The following is a 19,048-nucleotide window of genomic DNA, read 5'->3' on the forward strand; positions in this document are numbered from 1 at the left end:
TTCTGAAGAGTTACAGAGCACACCAATTGGTTACAACGATGCTCTGCCATGGCAGATCCCAACATTACTCCTTTAAAAAAATGATTCTTTCTAACTCACCTAGCAGTATAAGCAAATTCCACAAGTTGTTCAATAATGTCAGGTTCAGCGTCTTTGAGTTCTACTTCAAAGGATTTTGACTCAAGCATGTTAGCTAAAATGAAGAGAAGAAACACAAATGGCATCACTACTACAGGTTTATCTGAGGAACCAGACCATGCCAGGCCATGTTAAATATGGAGAAGAGTAAGGACAGGTCTCTCAGGAAGAAAGTAGCCTAGCAAACCCAACATTATTATAATAAATGCAAATTAGTTTTCCACACTGGAGTTCCACCCTAATCTAAGAAAATAGTGTACTTTTTTTTTTAAATAAGCCCAAATAAACAGACATAAAGCTAAACTTAATTTCCCCCTAATTCCTAGAACAATTTAGTAGCACTTTAAAATCATTACAAGCAAATCATCCCTGGTGTAGTTAAAACAAATCTATGAAAGCAATAACAATTATATACGTGTGTGTGTGCGCACGCAAAGCGCTTATTCCTCCTAAAAATCCTGGTAGGTAGCTGGAGCGCCAAAGAGAAAGGGGCAGATACACTACAGAACTTGATCAAGCTCATAAAACAGTACCAAGTACAGGAAGCAGAGCTTGGACCCAGTTCTCAACTCTAAATCTAGGGTGCTTTCATGTACAATAGCTATGTCTCTCTTTTTTTCAGTTTTAACTTACTGGATAAAATGTCATAAGATTTATCTGCTCCTTTGTCTTCCCACTTGAGGTTAAAAAGAAAACCCTGGGCACTAAGATAGAAGCTGCATCTCCATCAAAGGCATCAGCCCTTAGATCTCAGGAAAGGGTATTTTTCCTTTGCTCAATCATCGCCTGACCACTTTTCTTTCAATCTCTTCATTGTCCTATGAATGAAAGTGCTTAAAAGACTAAGAAAAATGCCATATTTACACTTAGACTCCACCTCATTTTTATAGAAAAAGTAATGACACTCTTTACCTTAAGATACTTACTTGTGAACATTAAGTTAAAAAAGTGACTGGCTGCAGCAAGGACAACACGGTGAGCAGGTATCTTTCTTTCCTGGACCATGAGGACCACATCACACAGTGTTTTCTAATCAAAAGAAAAATATATAAAATGAAAAGGGCTCACTAGGCCTAGCTTTCACATCTATGTGTATATACATAAAACATTTGGTGCTTCCAAATGCTTTAGCACTTTTTTTCAATTTAAATCCAGACTTTTTCCAGCAGAGAATTTCTTTATAAGACATATTTAGGAAAAACTTACAAAGTTGCTGCCATGTAGTTAAAAAAATTGGCACCAAGCTTCCCAACAGTCAAGAGAAAAATTCCTCGGGGAAAACAAAAATCTTTTTCTCCTACAAATTCCAAGTTATTTCTCACGGTAAGCTTTTTCTGGGACAAATTAAATTACATAATAGCAAGCATCCTGATAATTTTCAAACACAGCAATTAGTTTTTCTGGGATTTTTTCCCCCAGTTATCTATACTTGATAAAATTCAGTGCATGCAACTGCATTTCCCAAGAAATTAGCTTTCACAGATGTAATTTCAAACAGAAATAACTCAGACAGAGTGTATGAACTGACATAGGTTCCTTCAACAACCTTTTCTTACCCAACACATATCTCAAATGCACCTCCAACAGAAACTAGGTAGCAGCCGGTTTCAAACTATGATTTCTGATAAAGGCCAAAACAGTCACTTTAGGCAGTTGACAGAAAACAGCTCTAGAGTAAATATTTCATAAAAATGTGAGGAAACTCAGCAGCTTGAGACCAGCCTGAGCCAGAGAGAGACCTCGTCTCTAAAAATAGCCGGGCGTTGTAGTGGGCACCTGTAGTCCCAGTTACTTGTGAGGCTGAGACAAGAGAATTGCTTGAGCCCAAGCAATGGTTGCTGTGAGCTATGACACCACAGCACTCTACCAAGGGCTACGAAGTGAAACTCTGTCTCAAAAAAAAAAAAAATGTGGAGAAAATGGAATATTAAAGAAAAAAATTTAAGATTTACTGGAACTGGCTGGGCTAGGTGGCTCACACCTGGAATCTTAGCACTCTCAGTTGGGTGGTACTTGAGTCCGAGATCAGCCTCAGCAGGAGCAAGCAAATCAGTAAGAAAATAATAGATCAACTCAACAATTATAGAACATGAAAAGTCAGTAAGACAGCCAGACACAAATAAGATCAACATGAAGAAGCGATTAGCTATCCTATATGTAAGTAATAAGCCACAAAGGAACAGAAATGAGAAAAAAATCTCAAGTCACAGCCACAACAGAATAATTAAATATGGAGAAATAAACATAAGAAATGTGAGGGCTCTTCACTGAGTGGGAACCTGATATATGATAAAGATACATCTCAAAAATGTGGTGAAAACGGCGGATGCATGTCATTACTCATCTGTTAAAACCCATAACATGTACAACACAAAGGGGAAATGCTAATGTAAACTATGGACTTTAACAATAATGTAAAATACTGACTCATCAATGGTAACAAAAATACCACACTAATGCAGGATATTAAAATCAGGGAAAACTGTGTGGGGAAGAAAGTGAGGGAATAAATGGAAGCGTTTCTCTGTACTTGCTACTTAATTTTTCCATAAACCTAAAACTGCTCCAAAGTCTACTAATTTAAAGTAATGTGGTGAGAGATCAGCTATTTGAAGAAAATGTTATAAAGACAACTGAACCACTCAGGAATAACATTAAATTCTTCACTTACAATGTAACTCCCTCTTCCTCTAAGGAAGGAAGCTTCAGCCATGTGTGGAGGAGGGACAGAAGTGTGGTAGAAGTCACCGACCGCATACACAGCCAGGCCTCCTGACTCATTCTTCTTCCCACCATCTGTCCCCAAAGTGGAACAAAGCTCACTGGGGGCGGGGGAGGACTGTTCCTGTTAATCAGCTGTTCTGCCTCAGACCGGGTAGGTAAGTTTAATGCAGTGCAGAAGAAATAGGAAGCTCAATTTTATGCTCAGGTCAAAGTCATATCCTTCGGTCTGTCTCTTGTGTCTACTTTTCAATTGTTCAGAAACAGCAGTGAAGAGCCTCTCAAATCTGTATGCATAGAAACTCAAAGCATCACAGAAGACAGAAAGTTTGGTGCAACTTTAGTGCTTACAAGCTTGGGTGGGGGGGTTGCAGGAAGAATACTTTGGTTCTAAGAAAGGCTCACCTCAAAATAGGCAGGCACGTTAGGCATCTCTTGGTACAATGACCTTTTGCTCTTTACTGATTTTGCCAGTCTGGACTGTAAAAGGCAGCTAGGTCCACATACGCTCTCGACTAGCACTATATTAGATTTTAGATTTTAACAGTATGTGCAACCTACCATTAGTAGGATGCAATCAACACTCCCAAATTCTGTTCTTCATTGTATCCCAAGGAGGGACTGAGAAATGATTAACCTTTGGATTTACGTGGCTTGTCAACAAGGTTCTGCAATTAGTCCCTTCCTGAGTGATTTCAAATTGCCCATGGATATACATCCCTGAGCAGACTGTAGACTCTACATACTTGGGTTGTGGATTCAAATCATTGAAAAGAGAAATGGACTCTTATTATAAAGGATAAATCATCTTCTTGAATTGAAAATTCTCAACAAAGCCATAAAAACCAAAAGGTTCAGAGAAAAATTAAACATATCTCTAGGAATCATGCTTGTTCAGAAAAGCAAAGAAAAACAGGATGAACTTAAACATCAATCCATGTATCCAATCAGAATAAGGCAAGTGGGAAAGTGAAAGACAACCAAAGAAAGACACCCAGAGTAAGGAGGGGGGACTTCCTTCCTCAAGGGAAATCGTAACAAGCCTGGCCAAATAGCCTTGAAAGGGAAAGGACTTTAGTATAACCATCTTTTAAGAGATAAGATTAAGGAAAAAAGAGCTAATTTTGTTGCTATTTATTCAAGAAAGGTGTTGTGGAATAAAGAGGAATAGAGTAAGAAGTCAGGAGCAGATTAAAACTCTTTCAGAAAAGAGTCTGGATCTAAGAAAATCTTATAAAATTCCTCTTAAAGCAAAAGAAATTAAAAAAATTAGAGGACTTCCGACATGATTGCAAGAGGGACTTTACCTAACAATTGCAATCAGTGTAACCTGGCTTATTGTACCCTCAATGAATCCCCAACAATAAAAATAAATAAATAAATAAAAAGAAAAAAAATTAGAGGACTTCCTTTAAAGACTTAAACAACTAGAGTGGGTGATTATAGTAAATTCAATAGATCTGAAAAGGAAAATCAGCAACAGAATATTTCTTGCATTGTTAGGTAATTTTCAAGGTGATACTGATGGGAAGACAAGTGTGATATATGCTGTAGTGGAAGTCTGTGGAACTAAATGTCTAAGGAGAGTACTAGATCACATTAACAGAAGTCTTATAACACCGACCCCCCACCAGGCCTAAGGTAGATGCTGGACTTCCCATAATTGGAATTAACTTTCTGAGGGTGGTGAGGCTGGCAGTAACTGAATCGATCCCGAACACACAGAACGTCTTATTTTCCATGGGAAACTCTGTAAGAAAAATATTAGAGGAAGAAATGTGTCAGCAAAACATCTGGGCACAAAATCAAAGGAGAAGGAAGGAAGGTATTCTAACCTAAGAAATGTCAGTTCTCCACGATGTAGAGAGGAAAATATCCAACTTCAACAGGTTAACAAGTCAGCTGGGACTACCTGAAAGGACCGAGTATACAGCAGAGGAAAACCGGACACTAAGACAGATCCCATTTTGATACAAATAGGTAATAGAAAGGAACATCTGTGTCACTGAGTTAGCAAGTCCTAGAATATTTATATACTGAGGAAAGACAAGGTTTTACGGAGCATGCTGTAAATGCCTACCGGTCCCTATGCGACCATAAGCCTTAAAGCAGCGGTTCTCAACCTGTGGGTTGTGACCCACAGGAACTGTATTAAAGGGTTGCAGCATTAGGAAGGTTGAGAACCACTTCCTTAAAGGAATGTTACAGTCACTCTTTAGCTGCGACAAATGGAGGAGAAAGGAGAAAAGACTCTTCCTAGAGACAGGATTCATTGATGACGAGGAATTTCATAGCACAACAGGATCAAAATGGGGACACAAAGGTGCAGAACAATCAAGACCAGAACCGCAGAGAATCCAAGGCCACAAACTGTGCTCTGCAGAGCTGCCTGCTACAAATGTGGATCATCCTCTCCAAAAGAAGGGAGGGTTTGTCACAAGACAGAACTTTATCATTTCAGCACTAGGTTGCAGGAACACAACCGAGGATTCGAAAAAGAAATTAAAATTAAGCTTTAAATGTGCAGTAGGGACAAAAGGGCAAGAAGGGAAACTCTAGGAGATCTGGTGGCTGAGTCTATCACCCTGAAAAATTGCTAGCAATTACTCAAGGAAAATAATGCGGCAGAGATGCCAGAGAAGCATCATTATGCATAAAGGAAATTTCTTCTATAGATGGTAAAACAGTGCCCCTTAACAGGCTAATGTCTTGTCTTCTGACTGATGTTTCCTCCCAGCTGAGTTGAGTTTTAGAGCCTGTAGATCATAGACAGGGATCAAAGACAAGAGCTGTTTTTTTATTTTGGGAGATTTGCATGTATCCTTTTAGGTCTGTGGGGGTAGAGATGTTTTCCTAATTTTAAGAATCCCAGGGACCCTCTGACATATTGAAAAAGTGTGGCACCAATGACTTTGAAATTGGAGAATTTCAGCTTTGGAGGTGCTAAACTAAATCTATTCTAACGGAAGACAGCCCATGTTCCAGCTGCTAAAGAAGCTACCCTGATGATATCCTAACATTTAAGCAAATGTTTTCTGGCTGTGGAGTCTGAGAAGTATAAGAAACTAGGGTGAGCTGATATTTAGAATTCAACTGTCTTTAATTTTAATTCAGAGGAAGAGCATAGATCTGGGAATTTAATAATGAGAGGGCTCAAAGCAAATTTGGGGGATTTTATGTTGTTAATATGGAAATAGATAAGTGATTTTCAACTGGTGTGCTGTGACAGGATCTTAAGTGTGCTGGTAAAATTTTTAAAGATCATTAAATTATTTTTGAAAGTTCAAAGCATAGTAAGTATATATATATTTTAAATACACACACATACACACACGCATTTTAAAGTAAATTTATTTCAGGTTCATTTGAGGGTACAAACGACCAGGTCAAAATATTTGACTCTGTTAGGTAGAGTGGTTATGTCCCACACACAAAAGGTGTGCAAAACCTATATTCTTTTTTTCTTAATCTTTTTTGGATCAACATAAGTGTGCCATGGAAGTTTAACGATAGCTTCAAGTGTGCCATGAGATAAAAAAGGTTGAAAAACACTGAATTAGATAAAATGCTTTAACCTGTCCATTGGTTTGCTGCAGAATATCTGGAGAGCTATGAATGACACCTTGGCTTAGAAAAATTTAAGATGTGAAATGGAAGTAAACTTCCAGTATCTAGTGTTAACTTAATAGATATCTACCCATTTTGAAGCTTTCTAGAGGAAAAATTAAGTAACCTCCTAAGCTGGTCTTCGGAGGATATACAAAACAACCGTTACTTGTAGAGGAGACAAGGTACATAAGCACTTAAAATAGAACAAAGTAAACATTGTATCCTCATATTAATTTGAATAAAGTTTAAAAATGTTTTTAAGAAAAACAAACAAAAAAATAAAATAGAACAAAGCATTCCCTAAGCTTATAAGAAAACAGAAAACCCAAAAGATGAGGCAAACTTGTAAATAAGAACTTGGTCCAGCTAACTTGCGCTGAGACTTTAGGGTAGGGATCAGCCCTCTGAGATTCTCAACTTGGGGAGTTTATATAAGGATCAATAGTCAAATGAAACATGATAAAATCTGTTACTGACTTAAGAGCAAATACCTGCTAAATCCCATATGCAGTGCTTCTCAAGTAAAACAAAGTTGAAAATGAGATTTTGTTTGAGAAGCCAGTATAGGTAGGCCTTTTAATCACTCCCTGAATACTCCAATAATCTAAACCTTGGAATTTGCATATTCACATGTCCTCCCCAGGGGAAAAAGAGAGATGGCTGGGCCCAAACCCAGCTTAAGGAGTCCACTATAAGATCCACCTTACCTGTCCTTCTTAGCAGACGGAGTCCTTAAGTAGAAGAATATAGTTCTCAACAGAGTAACTTCACATCAATAAAACAGCAATGTTTTAAATTCTAAATTAGATTAGCAACTTCTCTCCTCTCTCCTTGGGCAAAGTTAGGAAGTGAGATGGGGGAGGGGGAAGGAAATGAGAGAGACATGAGCTCAAGATACCTCATTTCCTTTGAGTGAAAGTCAGAAATGTTTTCCTCCTCCAATACCCTCAGTCTCTTTTCCTCTTTTTTATGCAACAGAATCCTTTCTCAAATGAACTAATCTCATATAATTTTACAGAGAGAATAGTTTCTCTGTAGCTAGAATTAACAGCCTAGCAACCAAGAAATGGAAGAAATCCCCCTCAATATTATGTTTAAAGATTTACTTACAAATATTTTGTTTCTGATTTCAGCAATTAGTCTGGCTTCTGCCAGTTTAGAGATTTGGGGACCCAAAAGAAAAATGGATCAACCAAGTGATATAAAAATGTTTCCACTGTAACCTACCCATTTTGGTCTCCTTATTTTTGCCTCCTCTTCAAAATAACTTATTGCAGTTAACAAACTCTTCTGTGTTCCTACATTCTATAAGCAATTTTAATTTTTCTTCTGACCACTCAATGGCTTCACAGCTTGCCACAGTTTGCTCTGCAGTTCTAAACGCAGCATCTTAGACGGCCTAGCCATTCTGACTCCTGTGATCCTTCTTATGAAACAATTTCTTCCCTGATTTTCAAAACTCCCATTTTTCTCTTACTCTTCTGGCTTTTCCTTTTTCATCTCCTTTACAGACTTATTCTCTAGTCTTTACCCTAGGCTCTTGATCCCTACAGCTTCAATCAAGAAGTTATCCTGGCCGGGCACATGACTCACACTTGTAATCCTAGCACTCTGAGAGGCCGAGGTGGGTAGATTTTTGAGCTCAGGAGTTCGAGACCTGTCTGAACAAGAGCCAGACCCTATCTCTACTAAAAACAGAAAAACTAGCTGGGCATTGCAGTGGGTGCCTGTAGTCCCAGCTACTTGGGAAGCTGAGGCAAGAGGACAGCTTGAGCCCAACTGTTTGAGGATGCTGTGAGCTATGATGACACTAAGCCCAGTGGTGATAGAGTAAAATTCTGTCTCAAAAAAAAAAAAAAAGAAGATCTCAATAATATCTCACTAATTACAAATTTATATTTCTAATCCACAACTCTCCAGTCCTGTCAACTTGTCATATGAGTCAATGTCCCCATGGCATCATGAGCTAAACATATCTAAAATATAAATTATAGGTGTCAGAGGCCAGGGGCATGGCAGAGAGCACTGGCTCTGCAAGTCACACAGATATGAGTTCAAGTCCAAGTTTTGCCATCGTGAGTTGAGGCACCTAGATAAAGTTACTTTAACTTGGTGAAATTTATGGTTTTTGTTTTCTTTTTTTTTAGTAAAATAAAATTAGAAATACAAATTAGGAAGACTATCGTGAATATTAAAATAGATAGCGTTGAGAGGCAGAGGCAAGATGGCCGACTGGAGCCAGCTACAGAGGCTCCCATCCAGAAGGAGAATTAAAGGACAGAAGTTTAGCAACTAAGCTGATGGTTTGAGCTGAGCCAAGAGAGAAGGTTGAAGAATACACATCAACTCAGCTGAAGCAAGCTGCAACCCCAAGGAAACAAACCATAGGTACAAAATCTATCACCAAGCGAACAGGAGTCCCCTCCACCATGAGGACGGCTCGCAGTATACTTCATATAAACAAGCAGCAGAGTTCAGATCTCCTCCTATTTTATCCCATGTGAGAGACCCTCTAAAAACTGTAACTCCTTCCCCAGAGAGGACCCACTAGTGTGCCATGGCACTCTCCTGCCAGGCATAAAACTGTATGTATTCCCTACCTGCAATTCTGAATTCCCAGCACTCCCCTCCACTCTCACCCCAAGGTCTGGAAGCCTGACCCCCATGGAGTCCAGATTCTTGGGAATTTTCTCGAGAGGTGTGGATAAGGTGTGGGCTATTGCGGGTCTGTGCTGATTCTGTGGCATGGATGTGGAGAGAGGACTGTGGACTGAGGGAGCCGTATGGGAGAGGGAGAAGTGGTGCACCATGGCACAGAGCAGCAGCAGCAGCAGCCAGAACAATAGGGCCCATACCCCTGGGGATATTTTGGAGAGACACTCCCTGCCTCTCTTGCCAACCAGAGAAAGCCAGGCCACTACTCTGGTGGCAGCCCCTGGCGGAACAGATTGGGGATGGAAACACAGTGAGTGTGAGTAAAGGGTATGCCTGAGGCGGTACCTGCCCGCGGGGCATGGCAGGGACGGAGGCAAGAATACTCAGGTGCAGAGACAGCATATTCCCAGGGTGGGGCTGAGTAAGAAGTGCTGCTTTTGTGAGCCTAAGAAGCAACTGGCCCCCAGGGGAACATAGCTGAGACAAAAGCAGGCAGGGCAACAGCACTAGCCCAGGGAGAAGCAGAAACTGAGAGCAGTGTGTGAGCACCAACCCAGGGAGAGGCAGAACTGAGAGCTGAGTGTGAGCTCTAATTGCGCCAACTCCAACACAGAGTGCAGCAGAGACAGAGATGCCAGCTCCATAAGAATTGGTGCAACAGCAGTGGCACAGGGCAGCAGCAGTGGCCTGAGTCACAGTTTCTGTGAACTCAAACAGCACCTGGCCTGCAGGGAAATACAGTGGGACAGAAATGCAAATTCTGTGAGAATATAAGTGGCAGCAATATCAATCTGGGGAGGGGCTGGAAGTGAGTGAATCGCCTCAGCTTCCATTAAGCACCCAAGGTTGTCAGGCTTCAGCTCCCGCTGCCATTTGGTGGCAGAATGTGGCAGTCTGGCTGAAGAGACATAGATCTCCCTGTGACTCAGGCAGGTGCAAACCCCTAGTGCATCTGCTCATTGGAGGGAACTGGGTCACAGCCCTGCTAGGTTAGCAGTGACTGGGTGTGACAGAGGTATAAGGTGAGGAAGGAGGTATCAACCTTCCCAGACTAATTCATATACTGGGTGGTCCTTCTGACCCCATGGAGCACTGCAGTGAGTCATACTTGAGCTGCCAGCAGACCCCTGCTATCTAGTTGCTGGAGACTTTTTGAACTCTCCCACTTGAGACTGGGTACTGACTGGGACAACTGATTTGGAAATCTTGAACTCAGCCAATCACCTGAGGACTATCCAAAGTGGTAACCTGGGTGTGCGGTTGTGGGAAGGTTTGATTTTCCTTTTCCAGTTGTTGCCCGTGGGGGGTGGGGTGACTTAGTTGCTGGTATTTCAACCCAGAGTTACTGATTCACTAGGATTGGATGGAGACCAGCTAAAAACAAGACAAAGCCACTTAGCCCCACCACACCAAGCAGGTCCCCAGTGTCTCAGGCCATAGCACTGTATGGGTCCTTTGTAAAGCTCTAGAAGAAAAGGTGCAGAGCCCAGTCCAGCTCTTGGGCAAAGGACTGGTTAATCCCTACTCCAGGAACCCCCAAACCAACTTCACCTTTTCTGCTCAGCTAGCCAAATGGTGTAAAATAATCATGGGTGGATCAGTAGAAAAACTCCAGTAACATGAATCATTAGAGCAGATCAACTCCCCCAAGGAATGACATGGCGGACATACCAGAAGATCCCATTCATAAACAAATGGCTGAGATGTCAGATATCAAACTCAGAATTTGGATTGCAATAAGATTAAGAGAATGGAGGTAAAGTTGGAATTAGAAATTCAAGGAGCAATTCAAAAGTTGTCTCAAGAATTCAATGAATTCAAAGACAAAATCACCAAAGATTTTGACAATTGGACAAGAATTTACAGCCCCCAAAGATCTGAGAAACACAGTAGAATCCCTCAGTAATAGAATGGGGCAGGCAGAAGAAAGGATTTCTGACATTGAAGACAAAAGCTTTTGAACGCTCCCAAACGCTCAAAGAAGAAGAGAAGTGGAGAGCAAAAACAGATCATTCTCTCAGAGAGCTCAGTGATAATTTGAAGAAAACTAATATTCGCCTTATAGGAATTCCTGAAGGTGACGAGGTTGCTTTGAAAGGCACAGATACTCCATCAGATAATCAAGGAGAACTTCCCAGACATGCCAAGAGATTCTGAAATTCAGATAGTAGACAGTTTCAGAACCCCAGCAGAATTCAACCCGAATAAGGCATCTCCTGAACACATTATAATTAACTTTGTCAAAGTTAATATTTAGGAGAAAATTCTGCAAGCAGCCAGACATAAGAAAACCATAACCTACTAGGGGAAGAATATTAGAATGACTGCAGATCTCTCTGCTGAAACTTTTCAAGCTAGAAGAGGGTGGTTATTGACTTTTAATCTCCTAAAACAAAATAATTTTCAACTCAGGATCCTGTACCCAGCTAAACTGAGTTTCATTTATGATGGAGAAATTAAATACTTTAATGACATTCACATGTTGAAGAAATTTGCCATAACTAAACAAAGCTCTCCAGGATATTCTCAGACCGATCCTCCATAATGACCAGTGCAGTTCTCTACCATCAAAGTAACTCACTCAGAAACCTTTGATCAAATTCCAACTTCCACAGTGGCGAAAGGATTAAAAATGTCCACTGGACTTTTGAAAAACTCAATACCCAAAATACTACCAGGCATATCAATATTCTCAATTAATGTAAGTGGTTTAAATTGTCCTCTAAAGAGGCACAAGTTGGCTGACTGGATGCAAAAACTCAGGCCAGATATCTGCTGCATACAAGAATCTGATCTTACCTTAAAAGATAAATATAGACTCAGGGTGAAGGGATGGTCATCTATATTTCAGGCAAATGGAAATCAGAAAAAAGCAGGTGTTGCAATTTTATTCACAGATACAACAGGCTTTAAACCAACAAAAGAGAGGAAAGATAAGGATGGTCACTCTATATTTGTTAAGGGCAACATTCAACACGATAAGATTTCAATTATTAACATTCATGCACCCAACCAGAATTCGCCTCGATTTGTAAGAGAGACTAACAGACGTGAGAACTTGATTTCCTCCAGCACCATAAAGTAGGAGATTTAAACACTCCTTTGGCAATGTTGGATAGATCCTCCAATAAGAAACACAGCAAAGAAATTTTAGACATAAACTTAACCATTCAACTATTGGATTTAACAGACATCTATAGAATCTTTCATCCTAACAAAATTAAATACATGTTCTTCTCATCAGTCCCTGGAACATTCTCCAAAATTTATCACATCTTATGACAGCAAATTTAAAAGAATAGAAATTATTCCTTGCATCTTCTCAGACCATCATGGAATAAATATTGAACTCAGGAACAAGAGGGATCTGCATACTCACACAAAAACATGGAAACTAAATAATCTTATACTGAACAATAGCTGGGTCATAGATTAAGGAGGAAATTACCAAAATTTTGGAACAAAATGATAATGAAGACATGAATTACCAGAACCTCTGGGATACTGCAAAGGCAGTCCTAAGGGGGAATTTATAGCACCGCAAGCCTTCCTCAAGAGAACAGAAAGAGAGGAAGTTAACTCAATGGGACATCTGAAGCAACTGGAAAAGGAAGAACATTCCAATCCCAAACCCAGCAAAAGAAAAGAAATAACCAAAATTAGAGCAGAATAGGGCTCACAAACTCAGCTGCTCTGGAGGATCGATGAGCGATTGCTGGGGTACTTCTGATCAAACTATGACTCGGTGGGCACGCATTACTACCACATGTAGTAAGAGACCCTTGTCTGTAACATCATGGGAGGACATGAAGAAGCAGATCTATGAGGGAACAAGCCAAAACCTACAAAAGCATAAACAAGTTGGAACCAATAGGCTGTCCCTTAAAAATGATGCACCCCAAGCAAAACATAAAAAGAACAGAAAGAAAAAAGAATACTTAAATGAAGATGTGAATGGATTCATGGAATACCTAAGACAGAACTCACAAATGGTTCACAATGGGGAGATTATAGCTTCAGACATTCAGGAAGTAAGGGAAGAAACTGCAGTTGCTTTAAAGAAAGACAGTCGACGGGAAGGAAGACAATTAAAAAGACAAGCAACAAAGAAAAATGCAATGGTATGTTTCCATTGTAGAAAACCTGGTCATGGAATTGCAGATTGCCCAGCCAACCTTGAAAATCAAGACATGGGCACTAGAATATGTTACCAGTGTGGGTCCACAGAGCATGAAATAATCAAGTGTAAGGCTAAAGTAGACTCAGCTGTTGGTGAATTTCCTTTGCAAAATGTTTTGTTTGTAGGGAAATGGGACACCTGTCTAGATCTTGTCCTGATAATCCCAAAGGACTCTATGCTGATGGTGGTGGTTGCAAACTTTGTGGCTCTGTGAAACACTTAAAGAAAGATTGCCCTGAAAGTCAGAATTTAGATCGAATGGTCACTGTTGGTCACTGGGCAAAGGGAATGAGTACAGACTATGAAGAAATTTTGGATGCACCTAAACCACAGAAACCCAAAACAAAGATCCCTAAAATTGTTACTTTTTGATAATGGATAGTACAATTGTTAGTTACCACCTCACTGCCACTTTTTAAACGGGGTCTACTTCTAATTAGAGCCAGGCTCCTTGGAGCCAAACCTTTATTAGAGATATATGATTCTGCATTCTCTCCATCAAAGAGCACTTCTATCACTGTTTGGAGAAAATTACTGAAAAAAAGAATGAGATAATTAAATCGGATTTTCTAAAAGAATGTATTTTTAACAGATAGAACTTAGGTATCTAAGTGATTACATACCTGATTGTAACAGTCATCGTTTTTAAAAGCAAAATTATGTATAAATGTAAACCACCCCTTAATAAAGGGCATTGCTTGTTTTTGGGAAAAAAAAATTAGAGCTGAATTAAATGAAATTGAAAACAAAAGGATCAGATCAATAAATCAAAAAGTTGGTTTTTTGAAAAGGTCAATAAAATAGATAAACCTTTGGCTAACCTAACCAGGAAAAAAAAGAGTAAAATCTCTAACTTCATCTTCAGAAATGGCAAAAATAAATACCAACAGACTACTCAGAAATTCAAAAAATCCTTAATATTACAAGAAACTCTATTCTCAGAAATATGGAAATTTAAAGGAAATAGACCAATACTTGGAAGCACACCACCTTCCAAGACGTAGCCAGAATGAAGTGGAAATGTTGAACAGGCTTATATCAAGTTCTGAAATAGCATCAACTATATAAAATCTCCCTAAAAAGAAAAGCTTGGGACCAGATGCTTCACTTCAGAATTCTACCAAACCTTTAAAGAGGAACTAGTACCTATATTACTCAACCTTTTCCAAAATATAGAAAAAGAAGGAATACTACCCAACACATTCTATGAAGCAAATATCACCTTGATCCCCAAACTAGGAAAAGACCCAACAAGAAAAGAGAATTATAGACCAATATAACTAATGAAAATATTCTACAAGAGCCTAGCAAACATAATACAGCAACACATCAAATTATACCCCATGACCAAGTGGGTTTTATCCCAGGGTCTCAAGGCTGGCTCAATATATGTAAATCTATAAATATAATACATCATATAAACAAAATTAAAATCAAAGACTATATGATTCTCTCAATGCAGAAAAAGCTTTTGATAATATCCAGCATTCTTTCATGATCAGAACACTTAAGAAAATGGGCACAGAAGAAACAAATCTTAAACTGATAGAGGCCATCTACAGCAAACCCACAGCCAATATGGTATTGAATGGAGTTAAATTGAAATCATTTCCACTCAGATCAGGAACCAGGCAAGGTTGCCCATTGTCTCCATTGCTTTTAAACATTGTAATGGAAGTCTTAGCCATTGCAATTAGGCAAGAAAAGGCAATCAAGGGTATCCATATAGGGTCTGAGGAGATCAAACTTTCACTCTTTGCAGATGATATGATTGTATATCTGGACAACACCAGGGATTCTACTACAAAACTCTTACAAGTGATCAAGGAATACAGCAGTGTCTCAGGTTACAAAATCAACACTCATAAAACTGTAGCCTTTATATATACCAATAGTCATGCTGATAAAACAGTCAAGGTTTCTATTCCGTTCACAGTAGTGCCAAAGAAGATGAAATATCTGGGAATTTACCTAACAAAGGATGTGAACAATCTCTATACAGAGAACTATGAAACTCTAAGAAAAGAAATAGCTGAAGATGTTTACAAATGGAAAAACATACCATGCTCATGGCTGGGAAGAATCAACATTGTCAAAATGTCCATGTTACCCAAAGCAATACACAATTTTAATATAATCCCTATTAAAGCTCCACTGTCATACTTTAAAGATCTTGAAAAAATAATACTTTGTTTTATATGGAATCAGAGAAAACCTCGAATAGCCAAGACATTCCTTACAAATAAAAACAAAGCAGGAAGAAACATGCTACGAGACCTCAGATTGTACTATAAATTGATAGTGATCAAAACTGCATGGCACTGGCACAAAAACAGAGAGGTAGGTGTACGGAACAGAATAGAGAACCAAGAGATGAACCCAGCTACTTACCATTATTTGATCTTCGATAAGTCAGTTAAAAACATTCAGTGGGGAAACAATTCCCTATTTAACAAATGGTGCTGGGTGAACTGGCTGGCAATCTGTAGAAGACTGAAACTGGACCCACATCTTTCACCATTAACTAAGATAGACTCTCACTGGATTAAAGATTTAAACTTAAGACATGAAACTATAAAAATACTAGAGGAGAGTGCAGGGAAAACTCTTGAAGCAATCAGCCTGGGCGGATATTTTATGAGGAACCCCCCCCACCGGGCAACTGAAGCAACATCAAAAATACACTACTGGGACCTGATCAAACTAAAAAGCTTCTGCACAGCCAAGAACACAGTAAGTAAAGCAAGCAGACAGCCCTCAGAATGGGAGAAGATATTTGCAGGTTATATCTCTGACAAAGGTTTTATAACCAGATAACTCAAACATGTTAGCAAGAAAAGAACAAGTGATTCCCATCTCAGGGTGGGCAAGGGACTTGAAGAGAAACTTCTCTGAAGAGACAGGTGCGTGGCCTATAGACATATGAAAAAAATGCTCATCATCCTTAATCATCAGAGAAATGCAAATCAAAACTACTTTGAAATATCAAGTAACCCCAGTAAGATTAGCCCACGTCACAAAATCCCAAAGCCATAGATGTTGGCGTAGGTGTGGAGAAAAGGGAACAACTGCTGGTGGGAATGCAAACTAATACATTTCTTTTGGAAAGATGTTTGGAGGTAACATAGGGATCTAAAAATAAATCTGGCATTCGATCCTTGGATTCCTCTACTAGGTTTATATCCAGAAGACCAAAAATCACTTTATAACAAAGATATTTGCACCAGAATGTTTATTGAGCCCAATTCATAATTGCTAAGTCATGGAAGAAGCCCAAGTGCCCATTGACCCATGAATGGATTAATAAATTGTGGTATATGTACACCACGGAATATTATGCTGCCTTAAAAAAGATGGAGACTTTGCCTCTTTCATGTTTTCATGGATGGAGCTGGAACATATTCTTCTTAGCAAAGTATCTCAAGAATGGAAGAAAATGTATCCAATGTACTGAGCCCTACTATGTTACCATTTTATAGCTTCCATTTCTCTCATATGAAAGCTATAACCCAACTATAGCCCAAGAAGAAGGGTAAAGGGGGGGGAGGAGGAGGGATGAGTGGAGGGAGGGTAATTGGTGGGACCACACATATGGTGCATTTTACAAGGGTACATGTTAAATTTACTAAGTGTAGAATATAAATGTCTTAACACAATTACTAAGAAAATGCAGTGAAGGCTATGTTAACCAGTTTGATGTAAATATTTCAAATGGTATATAAAGCCAGCATATTGTAAAAAAAAAAAATTAGATAGCATCATTAAATGCCTGGCACATAAAATAAAATGTAAATTATAAACTGTTCCCCAATACCTTGATTTTTTTTTTTCAATAACTTCTCTCGCAGTGAATAGTGTCATCCTCCTTCTAGTTATGCATTCTAGAACTCCTGAGATAATCAGTAACAGTGTTCAATTCCTCAGCATCCAACCAATCACCAGCATCACAACAGAAACAAAAACAGCTAACATTTGAGATCATACCAAGTCATGTTTTAAGTTACCTTAATTTGGTTATCTAATTTAGTTATCACAACCACATGCGGTAGTTATCATCACCAAGTTCTGTTGATTTTGCCTCCTAAGTCTTTGAATATATCATCTTTTCTTCATCAGTATCACTGCTGCCACCATCATCACCTCAGTCCAAAGGACCACGTCTCACTGGATACTGCAACAATTGCCTCTTAGATCTGCCAGCAACCACTCAGAGTTCTCTAGTTCATTTACCATGGCAGTAAGTCATCTTTATCTAAAGAAAAGAAGGCATTACCTACCCAGCCCTACACATACACATACTTATAAGGGTTTTAGAATAAGACAAAATCCCCTAACCTGACTTATGAAGCTATGCCTGGGCAGGTTTCTAGCTGCTTCACCAGTTTCATCTTGCACCATCCTTCCCCCTTATGCTCTGTGCTCCAGTCACACTGGCCTTTAATCAGTCTGTAACAAAGCAGGCCTCCAACTTATAGCCTCTTTCCTTCTATCTAAGAGGTTCTTCCTTCTTTTTTTTACCTAGTTAACACTGATCTTATTTCAGTACTCAGTTACCACTTCCTTAGGGAAACCTTCTTGATGGTCAAATTACCATCATTGTATCATGTGTTTCTCCTTAATAATACCTACCACTGTTGCAATTTTACATTTATTTGTGTGACTACTTCACTATCTCACTTTTCTACTGGACTACAAACTGCAAGTGCATAGGGACTGTCAGGTTTTACTGACCATTACAATCCCAGAATCCAGCAAAACACTTAGGACATGGCAAGTTCTCAGTAATTATTCAGTTGAATAATTGTTGAGCTAGGAAGCCAAACTGAAATAGGGTAATAAGTAAATGATAAGTAAAGAAAAGTAGTGAATTTACCTAAAATTTTTGGTTTTAACATGGGGAGAGAGGTATTATTTAGAGGGGAATGCTGCAACTAGGAATGAGGGGATGGATTTGTTGGTTGGTTGCCTGGTTCAAAAGCTGGAGAGGTTGAACATGCTTAAATGCTAAAAGCAACAAATCAGCATAGGAGGAGAAGTTGAAGATACTCAACAAAAATGGAATAATCAATAAAATAACTTTACTGAGGCCAGTATCCAGAAACCCAAATTATAGGAAGAATTACTGGCCTTAGATAGAAAAAGAGAAACCATTCCATTTTAGCAGGATGAAAACAAAAAAGGTTTGGTCGTAGAAAGTTAAAAGACAGTTCTATACTAATGACTTATTTATCAATGATGTCAAAAGAGAGGTGATCTGCTGATAGTGAGGGTCTAGAGAAGGGATTCAGATTAGAGAGAAACACTAAAACAAATAAAAAATAGGATTACTCTCCAGTACTGACAGCCCAGTTGAAATTAATGGCCAAAGACTTATGTGGCAGAAGATTGCCCAATAATGAAATATTCCCCAGCTGTGCTTGGAAGCCTTGTAAAAAGAAAGCAAATAGTTATCAACGCTGAAGTTTCGCCAGACATTAAGGACAGATGGTCAAGAAAGCTGGAGCAATGGAAAGAGTGAAGAGAGAGGTAAGGGCTCCTAAGCTGGACAGACAAAAACAGAAGTCAGAATAAAAAATAGGAAAGTATGAATGGCTGGGGTGGTCAATGGGAGTAGGAGAATTAAATTGAAACAAAGCACATAAAAAACTTTGCAGAGTCCCTGGTACAGAGTAGGTGCTCAAGAAGTGTTACTATTATTGAGGGTTTAACACTGGTTATTCACAAGAAACCTTAAAAATAATGACA

General features: G+C 39.1%; 1 protein-coding gene and 1 pseudogene across 3 annotated transcripts in view; one reads left to right on the top strand and one right to left on the bottom strand.

Moving 5' to 3' along the window:
* The window catches only part of KLHL7 (kelch like family member 7), a 65,561-nt gene that overhangs the window by 42,332 nt on the left and 4,181 nt on the right, over positions 1 to 19,048 (bottom strand). For all 3 annotated transcript variants that reach the window (XM_053609537.1, XM_053609539.1, XM_053609540.1), the window contains exons 2-3: positions 1,065 to 1,167; positions 100 to 193 (exon numbers count right to left, since the gene is read on the bottom strand). In XM_053609537.1, coding sequence (XP_053465512.1) covers positions 100 to 193; positions 1,065 to 1,167 — 197 coding nt within the window. The remainder of the gene's footprint in view (positions 1 to 99; positions 194 to 1,064; positions 1,168 to 19,048) is intronic.
* LOC128598772 (zinc finger CCHC domain-containing protein 9-like) lies at positions 12,861 to 13,675 on the top strand (annotated as a pseudogene).

The sequence above is a fragment of the Nycticebus coucang genome, chromosome 11 (genome assembly GCF_027406575.1).
Source record: "Nycticebus coucang isolate mNycCou1 chromosome 11, mNycCou1.pri, whole genome shotgun sequence".
Classification (NCBI taxonomy): domain Eukaryota; kingdom Metazoa; phylum Chordata; class Mammalia; order Primates; family Lorisidae; genus Nycticebus; species Nycticebus coucang.